The following is an 18092-nucleotide window of genomic DNA, read 5'->3' as shown; positions in this document are numbered from 1 at the left end:
ATATAATGTAGTGATACAAAAATACAATGCAAAATTCTCGTATAGCTGGATAAATTGTCAATATAATTTACATTGCAGTGCAATAAAATGCAGGATCAGTTAAGAAAGCAACATCTAAAGAGGGCCTCCTCAACGGACTGCAGACATGAATGATGGTAAAGGCAAGTTCTTGTATTATTCTTCTCTGGCACCAACATGTTCGTACGTACAGCTGCGAGCATAAACAGAGATGAGATGCACCTCTGTAACCACAAGAAGATGGAAGAGATAAGTTCACCAAACATCTGCATCGCCAAATGTTCTCTGACGCCAGGACTGTTACTCTCTTTGTCTGTCAGAAATGTGTGCTCATCGCACTGTTCCTGCTGCACCTGGCCGCCCATCTCTTTGAACACGACTTAAGCAAACACACACACAGTAGCTCAGTTGCTCAGCTAATCACGCACATATATTGACATCAGTTTGTGTCTCATTTAACCCGGAGGCGTCAGTGCATGAATGCTGGAAAAACTGGATTTTGACCACTCGCCGCAGTGCACAAACACGGCGCTGGGGTCAGAGGCGCTACTGTCGTAGCATGCAAAGTAAGGTTAGGAGGTAGGGTTCACTCCTGGGACAGGTGAAAATGCTTTGATGTGTCTGTGCCCTGCAGGCCTGAGTGCAGCTGAACTGCAGTTCTTTACTGCCTGAACCAGAGTCTCCACATTCGTCAAACATCCTCTGTCACCTCAGCTCTACAGGTTTGTTTTCCACAAAAATGTGCTTTTTCAAATATGTTTGTCTTCATAATTTTTGCATGATGTGATGCATCAATGCAACTGAGCCTTAATTAAATGCTGCAAGGTCCAGTGAAGCATATTTAGTCGGGTAAACATTACAGAAAGCAAAGACGCTGCAGAGAGTCACCACTGATGGCAACCTAAAGAAACATAGATCAGCTTTATTGGGTACACTTTGCTACCCTGGCATAGGAGCCCATTTATCTTCATGACTGCTTTAATTCTTCGTGACAGATTCAAATCGGTGCTGGAAACATACCTCAGACATTTTGGTTCATGTTGATGTGACGACGTCACAGAGTAGCTGCAGATTTGTCGTTTGCCTGTAGAGCAGGAGAAGGACGTAAGGAAGTGTGGAAGGAGACAAACAATGGGAGACAGCAACACCAGAAACTGGATCTGGAGAGAGATTAGCCAGTATTGTGGCACCGCAAAGTATGGTGAAAAAAAGTTTCCTAGAGTCCTTCTCATAATCAGTACAAGGGTGTTGAGTGGTCAGCTGCTGCTACAGATGTGACAGACAATCATGAACCGCAGCAGAATCAAGTAAATGGGAGTTCAGCCAGAATGAACCTTTTTTATGCATTTTAGCAAAAGTGACAAAACAGAGGACGAAAAGAAGAAAACTTCAGAGAAAGTCGGCCTTAATTCCATCGTTCATTCTCCGCCACACTGTGGAAAATAGAGGCATATTTTCTGAACCCAAGAACAATTAGTTCCAAAGCCAGAACCACAACAATGAGCAAGCTCTCTCCCAAAGATCAGCACGAGGCCATAACGCAACTGCTAATGGTAATTTTCGTGTTGTAACCCTGAACTCTCCAGACCTATTTAAAAGCAAGTCCAGCTCAGACACTGAAACTCTCTAACAGTCAGATAGCTCTGACCTCATTAAAGCTGAGAGGTCGATCTTTTCCAGGCTGCTAACGGGGAGGATTTACTCCAAACTGCATCGGGCACCAACAACCATCACACCTTCAGAGACTCTTAAATTATCTTTGCTCCTCATTCTGATGCTCAGTCGGAACTACATCATGCAACCTGATTGCACTGAGTTGCTGCCATGTAATTGGCTGATTAGATATTTACCTTAACGAGCAGTTGAATATAGTGACCAGAGGCATCCATGTGAAATTTCGCAAAAATCACATCGAAATGAAAATTTACTTAAAGCAAACTCAAACTTTATGACTTCGAGAAGAGAGGAGACGTCTTTCCAAGGATCCCAACAGAGATTTAGATCCTTGGGCTTAAGGTCACTGGAAGATAGTCACTCAAATATTGCTACAGTCTCACCAGCTTACTGAAGTAAACATATTACTGCACCGGAGAGAAATTAGTGATGTGTCATCATCATATCAGAGTTCCTATTGGTCCAAATCCTATTTTAAACACCCTTTGACCTCTTCAAGAACCTTTCATTCACATCATTTGATCAGATTTTAGAAACTGGCCATAGACTTTGTATAAAGATAAAACAGTGCCTGAAGGTGTCAAATGAATAAATACATCATAATTCTGAAATATAAAGTATTTCAGAAGTACTGAAGTGAATTAAAATGAGTCACTGAGTAAATTAAAAACTTATGAAAATCAAAAATATTTTACACTGGAGAGAAAACTATTATAATATGAGTACAAGAGAACTACAATTAAGAAGCATATTAAGAATAATATATAACATGATGTTAAAAATGTACAAAATTACAATTAAAAAAAGAGATAATCTTTGAAAAGAAGGACACAAACTACAGAAATAAAACAACTAATTTATAAAAATGTAAAAAGTAGTTGAATACAGACCACAATTAAAGAACTGTATCACAATAAAAATAAGATAAGGAATCCAGGAAGAGTCAAAACGACATGAAAGGCGAATTAGTTGTATTTTTAATAAAGAACAAAACTTCAGATTGTGTCTACAAGAAACTCCCATCGGTTGTTTTTCTTCGTGTGTCACTGACGTCCTTTGGCTCGAGTCTTATTGAGGCATATTAAGGTCCCCTCTCTGACCGCTTCAGCTTGCTGTGATGTGTGTGAGTGATGCAGCAGAAAACAGGCCGGGACAAAGCCGGTTAACCAGCGCGCAGGGTGAGACGGGTCGGGGGGTTGCTGGTGCCGGGGTCGTGGGATCAGAGCGGGTCAAGGAGGTGTGGGAGTGTCGGTCGGCCCTCTGACCTTTGTCACCGAGGCTTCCTATAATCCTGTCCTCAAAGACCGCGCGGACATAATGGAGAGCCCATGAATGAAGTTAAATGGTGACCATTAGGCGGATACGTGTCGCTATTCTTCTTGTTTGTTTAGTCCCGGTCAGTCTCTCGCTTTCGGTGTAATCAGGCGTGTGATGGAAGGACTGCTGGAGACGCTTCAACAGCTTCCTGGAGGTGGATATTCACCTAAACTCGCTGAATGACAGCAGAGGGCTCGGGGAGGGTGGGGGTGTAGGAGGTGTAATTGGATGTCCACTTCAGATTCAGAGGCCATATCACAAAAAGGGAGGCCAAACCAAAGCACCCCTGTCCGGATACCGCTTAAAAGGGTCCATATGGGTGAGGCAGCATCTCAAGACATTTAGGTCAGGATTTCAATTCAATTTTCTGTGAAGCAGGCTGGATTATTTTTGTTCCACCTCAGTTTAAGTGTCATAAAAGTTCCTCTAAAGGAAAATTTGTGCAGATAAAAGGCAAACATGTGATTATACATGGAAATGTCTCATATTTATGTTCTAGAAACAGGAGAAACATCACTTTAGTTCAGTGGTTTGTTTGCTTCCTTGATCCCTCCTGGAGCACATCCTCCAGATGAATGGAGTAACAAGTCTGTCTTTTTTATGTGTTTGCATCAATGAATGAAGTCTTTAATTGACAGGGAGTTTTTACACTTTATATAAATCAGGATCAAAATCAGCTTTATTTTCTTTGTCTACACATACAACAGAACAGACAAACAGACAATATGGACATAAATGTTTAAGTGCAGGCTGTTGAAAGAACTATAATATTGCCTTTTATTCCCTTATGTCGCCTTTAGTTTTGTTGTTTTAAATAAAAACAGTACAGTGCACTATATAAAGCAGTGTCAAATTAAAGGAAAAGCCAACAGAAATCAATCAGCATGTGGCACCAGAGCAGCTTCGGGGCTCTCTCTTCATTCACCCTGATCTCCACAGAGGATCACTCTTCCACGGGGATGTTCTCACATTTTTTGGTATTTGATGATGAAAGCGCAGCATAAACTCTCCCGCAGGCCCAAAGGTGATCAGCTGGGTTTTCATCCTGGAAGAAGTCACTACTGCCATCACAGCTGAAATGTTTCATCATGAGAGGAAGCAGCTCAGAGCTGCTGCAGATCTTCTCACTGCAAGAGGTCAAAGATCAGGGGTTTTCTTTCAATTTGCCAATCCTCTTATATATCGCGTTTAGAGAGCTTCCAGTGAGTAAATCAGCTGTCACCATGAGTCCCGCAGTGATCTGTGGTGTGTCGTCCACTGGAGTGCACTGCCACCTAGCGCTGGCGTTGGGGAACTGACTGGGGTTTTCTCGGCATGCATGAATAACATGCTGGCAAATCCAAACGTCCTTATTAGAGGTTTAAAATGATTCCTGTTGGTGTTTTGGGTCTCACTGGAAAGAAGCTTCCTGCACGCACGCGAACATAAACGTGCTGCAGTCACAGTTCTGGATGTTTTACAAAAAGCAAACAGAAACTTTTAAAGATTTGAAGTTTCTTCATAGTTTTGAGTGAAGTTTTGTGGCACTTGCTGAGTCCCTGCACAGACCCCTTTTCGTATCATTTTCGCATCTGTCTGCACTCTCAGCACGATGGACAATATAAACTCCAGAGATCAAAGGCGCCCCTGGCACCGTGTTATTACTCCGACTCCCGCACCGAAGGCCCCCCGGGCGCCCCGCATACCTTTCCAGGCTGGGCAGAGCCGGGGAGGCGCTCCAGCAGCCCTCGCCTGATCCGGTGGGTGTGCGCTTTTTCTTTTACTGTATTTAAGCTCTCACATTTAGCATCTGATAGCATTTTTCTGACAGCGCACCCACTGACACGATGGCGACCAACAACGAGGCTCCTCTGGGCTCCACTGAGAACCCGATCAAGTTCAAGGACCAGGACTTTGAAACTCTCCAGGCAGAGTGTCTGAAGTCCGGCGTGCTGTTCTCTGATCCAACCTTTCCAGCGGAGCAGAAGTCCATCGGAACACCGGAAGACCCGGACCCTAAAAAGGCTATTCAATGGAAGAGACCCAAGGTGCGAAAGTTTGACCACTGACATGTTGTGCATGCGCATAAAGAGCCAGCGGTTTTGCGGAGGTTTAGGTGTTCGTGGGCTTATTTAGCATGATTCAAACAAAAACTCTGGAGTTAAAGAAAGTTTCTCTGTTTTTCAGGTATGTGTTTCTAAATGTTCCCCCCACATTCTGCACATGAGCTCTCAGCAGCGCTGATGTGGGTGTAAACAGATTTAACCAGGTGTGTCACAGGTGTGGAAAAACCTTGAGAAGAAGGAGTTGAGAAGGAACGAAGTGAGGGAGAATTGGAAAAGGTTATACAAATCATCAAGAAAAGAGCCCAATGTCCATTCACATATCCTTAATCTAGTTTTATATTGACACCAAGTCACAAAGTAACCAAGTACATGAACAAAGAAAAAAGGTTTGGACTTCAAAAGTAATTTAAAAATATATATATTTTCCAGGGAAATCCTTGTAAAACAGGGCCACATAAATGATTCTGTAAAATGTCACATAACTTAGTGTTTTTAATTAAAATGTTCTTAAATGGTCAATCAGTGAAGTTATTCTATATATTGTTTGTTATTCTAAACATATCACCACCATCTTCCTCACAGAAATTAAGATTTGAGCACAAAAAACAAATATAAGAACTAGGCACCATCTGAAAAATGTCCTGTCATGGCCACAATGAGTTTATGACAGAGTCGGAAACTCTCCGGTAGAATTAGTGTAGGAAAGTCAAAGTTTAATGGCTTCTTAAAGAGGACGTGGGGATCGCAGGAGGTAAAACATTCATGGTTATAACAGCAGAGCTTGTAAATTGTGCTCTTTTTGTTCTGTTTCTGTAGGAAATCAGTAAGAACGCTGTGTTTGTCGAGGACACGACTGCAACCACTGATATCTGTCAGGGCCAACTTGGTGAGTACATCTGGAACAAGAACAATCTTTTTATCTGCCAGCTGTTTATTATCAATCCACAGGGATTGAGTGATGAAACCAGTCATGTTGAAATGTCTCAAACTGGGATTGCACAACACCCAGTTAAATGGATACAGGCGATTGAAGTAGCTGTACAACGGGGACAAACAGGCTCAGAGGGACCAAAACATCTAATGTGCAGCCAGAGGGAAAAGAGTCGTGTCTCTTTGTGGTCATCAAATCCTAAATCTGCTGGGGGTCGTTACCCCATCGAGCTGCAGCTTTATTAGCCTGCAGCATCAGCTAAAATATGCGTTTCTCAGTCTGTTTCCAATTTTGATGAATTATACGGCTGTTTTCTGCAAAACAGCAAACTCGTCCTCCACCTCTGGGATTTCTTCATTGATGATTTGTGTCGTCGGATGTGTGCGAGCATGTCACTGGCACAGATCAATTCCCCCTCCTCCTCCGCCTGCCTCTGTCTCCATGTCTACGTTTTGGGTTTCCTTTTAAGCTAAATCTCAGTCTGTGTTTTTCCATGATTTACACAGATGCTAACGGTTACTGCAACATCTGCAACACAGAACAGATGTTGGCTGCTGGAGAAGAATGTGGTTGATTACGTGTGTGATGGAGAGCTGCCAGTCTACCTAACATGAATGCGGGAGACCACCACCCTCTGAAATACTTAATAAATATAAAAAGTGATCACCTTTAAACTCGTCACACTCTTCTTCCTGTTTATCAGGTAACTGCTGGCTGCTGGCTGCCCTGTCCTGTCTGACTGCGCACCCCTCGCTCTTTATGAAGGTGGTGCCACCAAACCAAAGTCTGAGCGACCGTTACGCAGGGATCTTCCATTTCAAGGTAAGACCAGACTCTTTTTCTTACTAATGAGAAACAATGCTCACTCTTTCCCCCAAAACAGCATCTATATTATCCTCAATGCAAATTGCCCACAGATAATTCAAAGGAGGCCTATTTGCCATGCTATTACGGAAGGCTAGCTTTCTTGGTCTGTGCAATTACCATCAGTAATGCGGGACATTTTAAGGTCGATGTGGACTGTAAACCAGCGTATACTGATTTAAGGTTTGACTCTCATCATCCACTGGAGCACAAACTGGGCGTTACATCAGGAAGTTACAACACAGAGCGAACACCATCCCCACAGACACAGCACCCAGGGAACCAGCAGGAAGAACATCATGTCATAAGAGACCCCGATTAAATTTGGTTTATTGTGGCTGAACTTTTGTGAGCGCTGTGAAAGCACCCAAAGAAGAAAGCTCACTGCTCCCTAAGCAAAAGCCTTTGGTGATGCCTTATGTGTCAGGAGCATCAGAATAGCTGAGATGCATCTTTTCAAAACACTGTGTCTCTGTGGCGTTCAAACCTCAAATCCCCACACCAAAAACTGGTCCACCCCAAGTATTAGGTCGCTCAAAACAAACAGACTAATATAATTTTTGCAATTAAATGCCAAGGGGATCGCTATGAATTATACTTTGTGGAAGCCAAACAACCTCCGGCAGGGCACAGAAGAGCTGCCCCATCAGGTCAGTACTCAACAGTCTGTTTACACCTGCAGGCCAGTGGCCACTCCTTCAGTGAGGATGTGCACATAGTGGAGAGAGGAACTCTCTGTGAGTGGTATTCACAGGCGTTAAACAACGGCCATGAAAATTTGCATATTAACAACCATGAAACTAACCTCACGGGCCATTGTTAGTCAGTGCTGCTGGTTTTGGTCATTACGTGTTTGTACTGGGAACTGAAGACGTGACTCAGACTGGTGAAAAGTTTCTCTGAGTACAGGTGAACGTGGATTACTGCAGTTTTAAGTCATATTTCATACAACGTGAAGCTCATTTTGTAAGTTATGGACACTCATCGAACAGAGTATGCTTTAGTATAATCTATCCATTTTCTTCCACTTATCTGGGGCCGGGTCATGGGGGCAGCAGCCTAAGTAGAGAAACCCAGACCTCCTTCTTCAAAGCCACCTCCTCCAGCTTGTCCGGGGTAACACCAAGGCGTTCCCAGGCCAGCCGAGAGATATAATCTCTACACCGTGCCCTGGGTTTGCCTGGGGGCCTACTCCTGGTGGGACATACCCGGAATCGCCCAGGAGGCATCCTTGTTAGATGCTCAAACCACCTCAACTGGCTTCTTGCAATGTGGAGGACCAGCGGCTCTACTCTGAGCCCCACCTGATGGCTGAACTTCTCAGCCTATCTCTAAGGGAGACGCCAGCCACTCATTGGACGAAGCACATTTGTGTGCTTGTATCTGCGATCTTGTTTTTTTGGACACTACCCACAGCTTGTGACCATAGGTGAGGGTCGGGACGTAGACTGCAAATTGAGAGCATCGCTTTTACGCTCAGCTCTTTCTTCACCATGATGGACCAGCACAACTCCATCTACTATCTCTGGTTCCCTTCTCCCGTCACTCGTGAAAAAGACCCCGAGATACTTAAACTCCTCCACTTGTCAGGAACTTGTCCCCGACCCGAAGTTGGCCGGGGACTTTAGTATAATCATGCAGAGGTTTCTCATGTCTGTTCATAAAACAGCATGAGTGTAATCGAGCAGCTCATAGTTGACAGGACTCAACTAATCATTAGGCAACAGTGAGTACGTCCGTTTTTGCATACAGCTTGTGTTGTTGACAGCACAGATTTGACTTAAATTTGCAGATTTGCAGGCCCAGCGCTGTATCAAGTTGCTTTATTTGAAGACACGATCACACATTCAGCCAAATCTGGAGCCAAAAGTGTCAATTAAAGTGTTTCCCCGAGTTTTTTTTATTAAATCATTACACACAAAAACTTAGGTCATATTTCAGCATAGATGTACACAAAACACATCAGTCTGTGGCCCTCGAGCTAGTTCATCTGCTGGTTGTTCTTGCCAAAGTTTGTGGTCACATATCATTTTGCACAACATAACACGAGACTAAAAGCTTTTTGTCTGGTCCTGCTTGAGCGCCTTTGAAGAGCCATTTATTCTGACGAATGTGAGGCCTCCACAAACATAATTATATTTAGACGCCCCTTAAATTTAAGGACAGATTGCCTGAACTAATTTATATTTTATCTGATTTGGCTCTATCCTTTGAAATGTTTTCTGTGAGTTGTCTTTTTGGTAAGCTGCTGTGCCACGGCTCTGGTATTTATTGAAGGCAGCTAAGACACGTATCAACTCATCCTGGAGTCATTTCTGCACAAAGGCCTCCCAGCTTGAGGGAAACAAACATAAACCCAAATCTTTATCAGCTCATTAGAACTGGTGATTCTTATCTGGAGAGTTCAACACTTATTCTCTGGCTCTAACTTGCTCAGATCAATAAAATACCAATTTCATAGACACGTGAATCTTGCAAAAGCAGACACATCGGGAAGTGATTGTTTTGGCTCGAAGCTCTGGACCTTTAGAGACTGCCGTGGAGAATGTGGCGTGACTGAACAAGCAGGACGGAAGGACTGGAAACTGATTCTGCTCTGTCAGAGTAATTGGAGAGCAGTTCAGACATGCAGGTAGTGACTCCCCCGGGACACCTGTACACACACACACACACCAGCCATGAAAGACCAGTGTAAGCCTGCTTTCAGCTACTGTTGTGTACACACCGTTAACAGTATGGTACACACCTCGAGCCATGACCAGTAACGACCTGAAGAGCTGTTGTTTTTAAATTCTCCTTTATAAACCTTTTGAAGCTTCATATCTGGACAGCTGATAAGTCCCCTGATTGTTGAAGGCATAATATTAAATTATAGCATTAATTGAGACAAGACGATCTTATCTACAGGCAACAACACAGCAGTTTAAAGTGCTTTCCATTACTTAATTTAATCATCAATCATTAATTTTTCTCTGTAACTGACGAAGGTCACGTTAATCGAAACGTTGTAAAAAAAAAAGTAATGATGAGCGGGACAGCGTGCAGAGATTATATTATATTATTATTATATTTTTCTTCTCTCTATGAACCTGTCATTGATTCAGGTACGCTGAGTCTTCCTAAATTTGTTGCACGAGTTAATTTAGTCGTTGCAACAGTTCAGAATAATCTTACACTGGTCTTTGGTCATCTCCTTTGTGTTTAAAGCAGTCTGCTCGGCTCCCAGGGTTACTTGGACGTAAACTGACTGGTAGCTGACAAAAACTAAACTACTAACTGAAACATTTCAGTTATTCATCGATTTTCTTCAGCCTGCTAATTCAGGGTATTGTGGGGAGCAGATCTTACATGTGTGAACGGGCAGGGTGGCCTCAACAGGCCACCGACATATCACAAGGCTACCACAGAGAGGCAGACAAATATTCACGCCTACAGTTTTTCACTAGTTAACCGAACATGCACGTTTTTTGACTCTGGGAGGAAACTGCAATAACCAAGGGGACATGGACAACACCCAAATTCTGGCCAGTGGATTGAAACCCATGACCTATTTGCTGTGAGACAACAGTGCTAACCACTGTACCACCACACTGCTTGCATTTCAGTTACCTGAAATGCAAATTAAGATAAGACTGAAAGCTAACTGAATTACTAACCAAGATGCTTAATAAGTTAAAATTTAGACAAAACAGCCACCCAGATGAGACTGATCCCCCAAAGGGATTTGGGGTGGTGTCAGGACAGGACTATTTGCAAGTTAGCCAAACAGGTAACTACACTGTGGAGACATGCTAAGACTAGCGAAAACCAAGCTAAAGCTAAACATTTAAATATTAAAACAATAAAACCAAACTGAAACAATTTTTATTTTGTTCTGCAAACTAACTAAAATTAAACTCAGAAGAATAAAAGTCAGTTTATCTCTCATTATTAAAAAAAAAAAAGTTTCCAATATTCAGACTTTCTCTAGAAATACTCTGGGTCTAATGCGTCACCAGAAGTATCAAAGCTAACTTATCTGCTGAATATGATCACAAATTGCTTTGGAAATCTGAACTTTGCCAAGTTCTCTTTGTGAGGTTTGTTTTCTGTTGCAAAAAGGTCAAACAAAAGTGCAGAGCGTGCATGTTGTTTTACACAGAGGGACGGTAAGCCTAGAGTATTTACATAGACTAGTTTTCCATCTCAGAACACTGTGTAATAAAAAATGACTCGTACATCAACATGAGAGATTACATGGAGACAGAATACGGTGGTATGGAGCCTTTCACTCAGTGAGGTCAGCCTGACACAGACAAACTGCAGTCTAAAGGTGGGGGTGTTGTGCATCGCTAATAGTTTGTTTCTACTGACCCCAGCTGGCCAAAAGAAATCAGTTGATTCTAATGTTCAGGTTCTCACTCAGTTTTCCTCCTCATTACAGTTCCTCCTGACTCATTACATCCTCTCCTCCTCTCTTCTCACGTCTCCCTCTTCTGTCGCCGTCTCTCTCTCTCTCTCTCTCCTCCCTCTGTGCAGTTCTGGCAGTATGGTGAGTGGGTGGAGGTGGTTGTGGATGACAGGCTGCCAGTACGCGAAGGCCGTCTGCTCTTCAGCTACTCTCGCACCCGCAATGAGTTTTGGAGCGCCCTGGTGGAAAAGGCCTATGCCAAGTCAGTTTCCACAACCAGCATATGTTTCTGGGTTGTAATGTCTGAGATCACCCACTCCTTTCCTGTCTGTGTTATGTCGCTAACAGAGATAGCCACTTTTCTCACCTCCCATATGTAGGTTAATCGGATCTTACGGGAGCCTGAAGGGAGGCAACATTTCAGAGGGGATGGAGGACTTCACTGGAGGCATCGCCCGCTCGCTGGAGATCTCTTCTCGTACCCCTCGAGTCCTCTGGAGGTCCTTGGCTGCTGCTCTGTCGCGAGGGAGCCTGCTCAGCTGCTTCATCCAGGTACACTCAGCCCCAAACTCCAGATGTTGACACTCACGCACGTGGATGTTAACCTGTGTTTGTCTTCACAGGCCAAGAGCGCCTCAGATATCGGCAAGGTGACAGGAGAGGGGCTGATAAAGGGCCATGCCTACGCCATAACTGACGCTGACAAGGTATCACGAAGATGAGTCTCATTAGTGAGCACAATTTTCACGCTATCTCACATTATATCATTTTATTCTAAGCTGATGAAATTTATTGTGACAATAAATGTAATCTCATTTATATTTCATGTCTCCTTATTGTAACTTGACTGGATTTCATCCTATCTTGGAATGTAATTGACTCATAATCCGTCGTCTAATCTTGCGTCAAATTAAAAAACAGATCAAGGTGAACGAGAGCACTCAGAGAGCGCAACTACCTCCAAGGGCTAAACAAAAACTTTAATGTTTTATGATGTTTTTATTACAACATGCTGATGCTGGCGTCACCGAGACGTCGCAGGGCGTCGTATTGAAAACATAAAAAGGTTGCTGTACAGCTCTCTCCATGTCATTTCATACGATATGTTACTCGATATGGTTTCTTGAAATTTTTCTCAAGGTCAACTTTGATCTTGGGTGCTAACAGTGAAGGTCGAACTCAAATGCTTAGCCAACCTTGGTATTCATGTCCCTCAAGGCCTAGAATATTGCGAAGTTTGAAGACGATCCTCCAAACTTGTGGGTAATATAAAGTTTTTACTGACTTTCACCTAAATTAAATCAACTCAAGCTGTTATTGGTATCTACCATCACACAAAATTTAAAAACGATATCTTGAAAACTGTGGATGCTAGACTGCTAACAAGCAGACAGACAAACAAATGGGACTGATTACAGAACAATCAACTTTAATGTAATTTAATGTCTGTCAGTCTACTATGATCTGTTCTTGTAAACAGACTAGATCTTACACAGCACTTTCATAGTCTGATCATTTTTTTCATGGAATTATACATTTTAAGACTTTTTCTCGAATCTTGATGTAAATAACAACATAGTGAAAAATTATCCTTTCAAAATAAGACTTCATGTGTGTTTTATAAGCTTCTTTTTTGTTGTTGTTTAAATTTTAGTTGACAAAACCATCAGATGAGATTTTGCTGCTGAGGCTGAGAAACCCCTGGGGTTTTATCGAATATTGCGGACCCTGGAGTGACAAGTGAGTGTGCATGTTACACAAAGAGAGCACGCCCACTCGCAGTTTACAGAACATCCACGGATGTCGAGTTTGTCTCTGCGTGTGCGTGACTGCAGGGGGAAAGAGTGGGAGAACGTGGACCCGACAGAGAAGGAAAGGATCGAGGTGAAATGCGTTGAAGACGGAGAGTTCTGGTAAGAAGAAGAAACATAAAACTTAAACCAGTGAATAAATCTCTTGTGGCTTTAAGAGCTCTGATGCGAGTAGCCGTCTCTGTTAGGATCAGTGCCGAGGACTTCTCCAACCTCTTTGATGTTGTGGAGCTTTGCAGCGTCAATCCAGACTCTTATGATGAAGAAAGCACACTTGCCAGCTGGGCCATCACCGAACACGAAGGCTGCTGGCTGCTGGGGAGTTCTGCTGGCGGTAGCCGCAAATATAACAGTACGGTTCAAATCTGGATCACTGTTCATTCAAGCTTTACTGGGATCCTTTCTGTTGCCAGATGTTGCTGTCTCTGCTTTTTCCCCCCAGAAACATTCTGGAAAAATCCCCAGTATACGCTGGTCCTCAAAGAGAAGGACGAGAATGAGGACGAGGACGATGACGACGACGTGGGGGACGATGGCGAGGATGGCGATGATGAAATGGAAGATCCGACTGTGACCCCAGATCCGAAGAAGAAAGCCGAGAAGCAGAAGCAGAAAGTCAAACGTTGCACGGTGCTGGTGGAGCTGCTGCAGAAAAACCGAAGGCAGAGGGATAAACTCAACTTCCTGCACATCGCCTTTCACATCTATAAGGTGCTATATTTATCCAGCTTTAACGTTTCAGCATCTTAACTCTTTTTCTTGACACACTCATGTGACTCATTCTTTGTTTTTTCCAGGTTCCTTCTGAGGTAAATATCTACCAATTATCAATAATTTATATAAAATCAAATTAACATGAGAAGTATTTTCATTTCTCAGTAACTGTTTATTTTTTTTCCACATAACTGCAGAACACTTGTCTGGACCGCAGCTTCTTTATGAAGAATCGCCCAGCGTGTCGTTCTGGGAAGTACAAAGCTCAAAGGTATAAGATGAAACTATGAAGAGACTGCATGTTGCTCTTTCAAACACAAAGAGAGCTACGCGTTCACACGATGATCCCAACCGCTGCAGATCCTGATGCTGTGGTGAATGTTTGAGACACTTTTAGTCGTAATTTTGAGTAATACCTGAGCTAACTCTGAAGTCAATTTTTATGTAAGAGAATTTTGTCATCTTTTGCTGAGTTCTTGCTAACTTTGAACAGAAAAGAGATTTTAAAAAAACAACAACAGAAAATCAGTCAGCCAGAGCAGCTACAGTCTGTATCATATGCTCAAAACCGTTAAGGGAAGACTCGATTATTAAAGTGTAACACACAGTTAGTTAAACTTAAGGGAGATCAGTCTGTCCAGTCAGGAAACAGAAACCATTCCCTTTCACCTGCTTTGGAGCAAATGAAAATGACAGCAGATGCACTGGAGAGGCAACAGGACAACATTCAAAATTACTTTGAAGGTGATGACCATTGCTCTCTCCTCATCCCTCCTGAGTGATTTTCTCCAGGTTTGCTTTTTGCTAGTGTCTTTGTCACGACTGGTAACATGATACAGTACCTGCAGCGCATTCAGCTTGCACAGATACTCAATGATGGCACATCAAGAGTGTGGAGGAATACCAAACGATGAGGAGAGACCGACATGTCCATAGATGGGCATCAACCAGCCCCGGGACTGGTATCTGCTTGATGGTGCATTGAGGAACAGAAGCACTACCAGAATGCCTGTGCTCCAGACCAGTTCACCGGAGAGCACCACTGGTCTCGTTGCCTCTTCACATTTTGATATTTGTCATGTCCACTCCAGATTTGTGTCTCTTACCTGGACTAGTTGATCGGGACCGTCCTGGTCCTGATCCGGTCCTGATCACTCTACTACTACGAGGAATCCATCACGCTCTTTTCTGAGCTGAGTGGCTTCTGTCATATTTCAGGCCTGCTTGAAATATGAATATTCAGGCCAGAACATAGTGACTGAGTGTGGTGGTCTCTGCCAGGTGACTCTTGGAAAAACCTGAAACCTCTTGTGGTCAAACCATATTTTCATTTACGATATACTGAGGTGTCAAAACTTGTCATTAAACCTACAATGGAGGTTGTCATATGCCGCCTTTATCGGGGGAAAGAGTTAAAGGAGGTCTGACCCTGAAACTACACTTATGAAGTCTGTTTCTGACAGTTTGGTCAGGATGTGGGCATCCTGCTGGGGATAATTTTGTTGAGCTCCTGGTTGTCTTCACAAAAAGGAGTATATACTGGTACTGCTGCTGCCTTGATGTCGTTCTATGGTTCTTTCCAGCTCTCCTCATCTCCTCATCTCCTCCATACTTGTGTGAGTGTGCTGGTAGAAACAGTAAATATGGATGTGCCATTCTGGAGAAGCTATGTGAAGCAGGTGCAGGTACAGTGACAGGAACAGGGGATGGTCTTGTTGTTGCCTCTCCGACAGACGCTGTGTGATTTCCAAAATAGGTGAAATACATTCACAGTGGTTTATGCTTCCTAGAAGGGACCAACAGGGAAGTTTATCTGACTTTGTGTTTTACTGTGATGATTGAGTGATCGATCATCACCTTAATGTTATTGAGCAGGGTATGTGTGACATGTTTTGTGCATAGAATCGTTTAGCTTATTTGTTACAATCAGTAAACATGCTGTTTGTCCTGCAGAGGTGTGTGGAGAAAGATGCGCCTGGATCCAGGTACTTACGTCATTGTGGTATCCACCTACCGACCCAACATCCCTGGAGAGTTCTTCGTCCGCACTTTCTCCAAGATCGGAAACACTCTCGAGTAAGATGGAGGAAATTTAGCTTTCATTCCCCAAAAGATTCCAAAGCAAGGATAAAGAAAAACTTTCTGCATAGTCTGATGTCAGAAAACAGAAAAAAAAAACTACCTCTGATAGCATGTGTGAATTATTACCGCTGTGTGTGCGTCTCCCTGCGTCTGCACTCGTCATAGATATTCTGTCAAATTATAAACTCACTTCCCGAGGGCTCAGCTGCACGCCTGAATCACCTGCCGCAACACTCACACTGAACAGCACAGTCATAGTCACCCACACTTCCCTGTACCTATCAGAGGCTGAATTATATGTTAAATATAAAACACTGCAAGCAGCTTATAAAACAAGCTGGCACCATACCAATACCCTGTGAAAAAAAAAAAGCTATTTTAGCCTGATGTAAATTAAACTGTGAAGTACTTGTAGTAATGCACTGTTTTCTTGTACACTGCCTGATGTTAGAGGTTTTGGGGAAACTTTTTATCCCATAACAAAAGGCCAGCTCAAAAAAAATAAAGTACGATTGCTGGTCATAGATTAGAGGCCTTGTGCAACCACGCTGACGCGTTCAGGTGTGTGTTTATGCAATTAAATCTGCACACGCTCAGTTTGAATGAGTCGGTTAAAAAAACTGATGAAGTTTCCTGCAGGAGTATTAACAGTAGAGACCCCGAAGTCCAGGAATACCTATATTTCTATCAGGTTACATAAGATAATAACAGGCGTGCAGGCGCTTTGCAGTCATTATGCATTGTGAGTCATTTTTTGGCTTTCGACCAAGGAGAAATTAGACTGCTGGACCTCTGATTGTTATAGTATTGCTAGTGCTACTTAAGTAGCCTAAAGAATCTTAGTGCTTTACTGCAGTTATTTTTGTGCAAATGAGTCAGCCAGATTTTTTACAAGTACAACAATCTGACATGGCCTCTGTGTTCCAGGACTCAAGACTTTGCCTGCACCTCCAGCTTCTCACAAGTGAGTTCACAGACTTCTTCGGTACACATTACAGTACTAGATGCTAACAGGTGCTAAAAGCTGTAGTGTGTTTATATTTGTTTTGTTTTTCTATCAGGTGATGACCGCTCCTGTCTCCTCAAAGGATCAAGAGAGAGTGGAGATGACTTTTGACAAGCAGGCTGGCCTAGTAAGAATCATAGCACTCAAACACTTCAGGCTCACAAAGTAAAGAAAGCTTTGAAGCTTTTTTTAAAAAAAAAACTGTTTCTCAACTGTGTCTTGCGTGCAGGATGACAGGCTGAACGTCAAAGACATCATGAAGCTGTTCAACTCAGGTCAGAGCATCCACTGCATTACCAGAAGTCAGTTGTAGTAGTGTCTGTATTTATGTGTAATACCTACAGTGGCCACCAGATGGGAGCAAAGCAGCTCCTTCATAGGTTTGAACAGTGCAGCCACAGAGGTCGCCAGTCTAGACAGAGGCTCATACACAGTCAGATGAAGTAAATTGAACTCAGTTGAGTAATGAAAAGTGACGACACTTGTCCTCACCTTCACCTTTCCTCTGCTAGATCCAATTTAAACCCTTGTTTTCTCCCTCTCCATCAATCTGTGCCTTTCTTCCCTAATCACAGTTCTTGAGAAAGATTACCATCTGCCTTTGGAGACGTGCAGAGAGCTCATCTTTGGAGAGGATGTATCCTTTTGTCCTCAGTTTATTCTTTAACATCACTCGCATACCAGTCTTTTTGCTTGCGGTGCACTGCGATCCTTGCTGACACCGTCTGCGCTGTAGGCACGTCCTCGTGTTCTTCACGTTACAGCTGCAGCTGTTAGAAAACAGACTGACCTTTGCTGGTTTCACGCTTCCTCGGGGCAGACGCTTGCTGACTTCTGCAGCTGAGTCATTGTTTCACCCTGCTGTTCACTATCGCGCTCCTTCCTTATAACTTTATCTCTCTGTCTTCTGTCCTGTTGAGATGTCCTTAAACTCTGCTGGCAGACTAAAGGGCGCTGCGCTCTCAGCCGTGAGCAAGCAGGAACCCTGCTGGCCAGTGTGCGCAATCTGCAGGTACAGCTCAGTCTGTGCGCACATGTGTGTGTCTGTGTGTGTGTGGATGAGAGTCATGTCAGTGTTACTGATGCTGCTCTGTTTTTCAGTCCATCTTTTCTCAGTTTGATGAGGATTCTTCTGGAAGCATGAGCCGCTTTGAACTCAGCTCAGCACTGCAGGCTGTTGGTATGCACGCACACACACACACACACACACACACACACACACACACACACACACACACAC

At 43.3% G+C, this 18092-nt stretch overlaps 1 protein-coding gene across 1 annotated transcript in view; it reads left to right on the top strand.

Moving 5' to 3' along the window:
- The first annotated feature begins 4738 nt into the window (after window positions 1–4738).
- capn12 (calpain 12) overlaps window positions 4739–18092 on the top strand; it is a 15776-nt gene continuing 2422 nt past the window's right edge. The window contains exons 1-19 of the mRNA XM_042224096.1: window positions 4739–5036; window positions 5871–5940; window positions 6689–6807; window positions 11368–11501; window positions 11620–11791; window positions 11863–11946; window positions 12894–12979; window positions 13075–13152; window positions 13239–13402; window positions 13493–13761; window positions 13848–13859; window positions 13962–14035; window positions 15718–15840; window positions 16774–16810; window positions 16908–16979; window positions 17082–17127; window positions 17428–17489; window positions 17796–17864; window positions 17954–18032. Coding sequence (XP_042080030.1) covers window positions 4836–5036; window positions 5871–5940; window positions 6689–6807; window positions 11368–11501; window positions 11620–11791; window positions 11863–11946; window positions 12894–12979; window positions 13075–13152; window positions 13239–13402; window positions 13493–13761; window positions 13848–13859; window positions 13962–14035; window positions 15718–15840; window positions 16774–16810; window positions 16908–16979; window positions 17082–17127; window positions 17428–17489; window positions 17796–17864; window positions 17954–18032 — 1951 coding nt within the window. The 5' untranslated portion in view covers window positions 4739–4835. The remainder of the gene's footprint in view (window positions 5037–5870; window positions 5941–6688; window positions 6808–11367; window positions 11502–11619; window positions 11792–11862; window positions 11947–12893; window positions 12980–13074; window positions 13153–13238; window positions 13403–13492; window positions 13762–13847; window positions 13860–13961; window positions 14036–15717; window positions 15841–16773; window positions 16811–16907; window positions 16980–17081; window positions 17128–17427; window positions 17490–17795; window positions 17865–17953; window positions 18033–18092) is intronic.

This window comes from Haplochromis burtoni, unplaced genomic scaffold, assembly GCF_018398535.1.
Source record: "Haplochromis burtoni strain Fernald_Lab_line unplaced genomic scaffold, NCSU_Asbu1 Contig_128, whole genome shotgun sequence".
NCBI lineage: Eukaryota > Metazoa > Chordata > Actinopteri > Cichliformes > Cichlidae > Haplochromis > Haplochromis burtoni.
The sequence above is the reverse complement of the archived record's forward strand: the minus strand, read 5'-3'. Positions and strand labels throughout refer to the sequence as shown.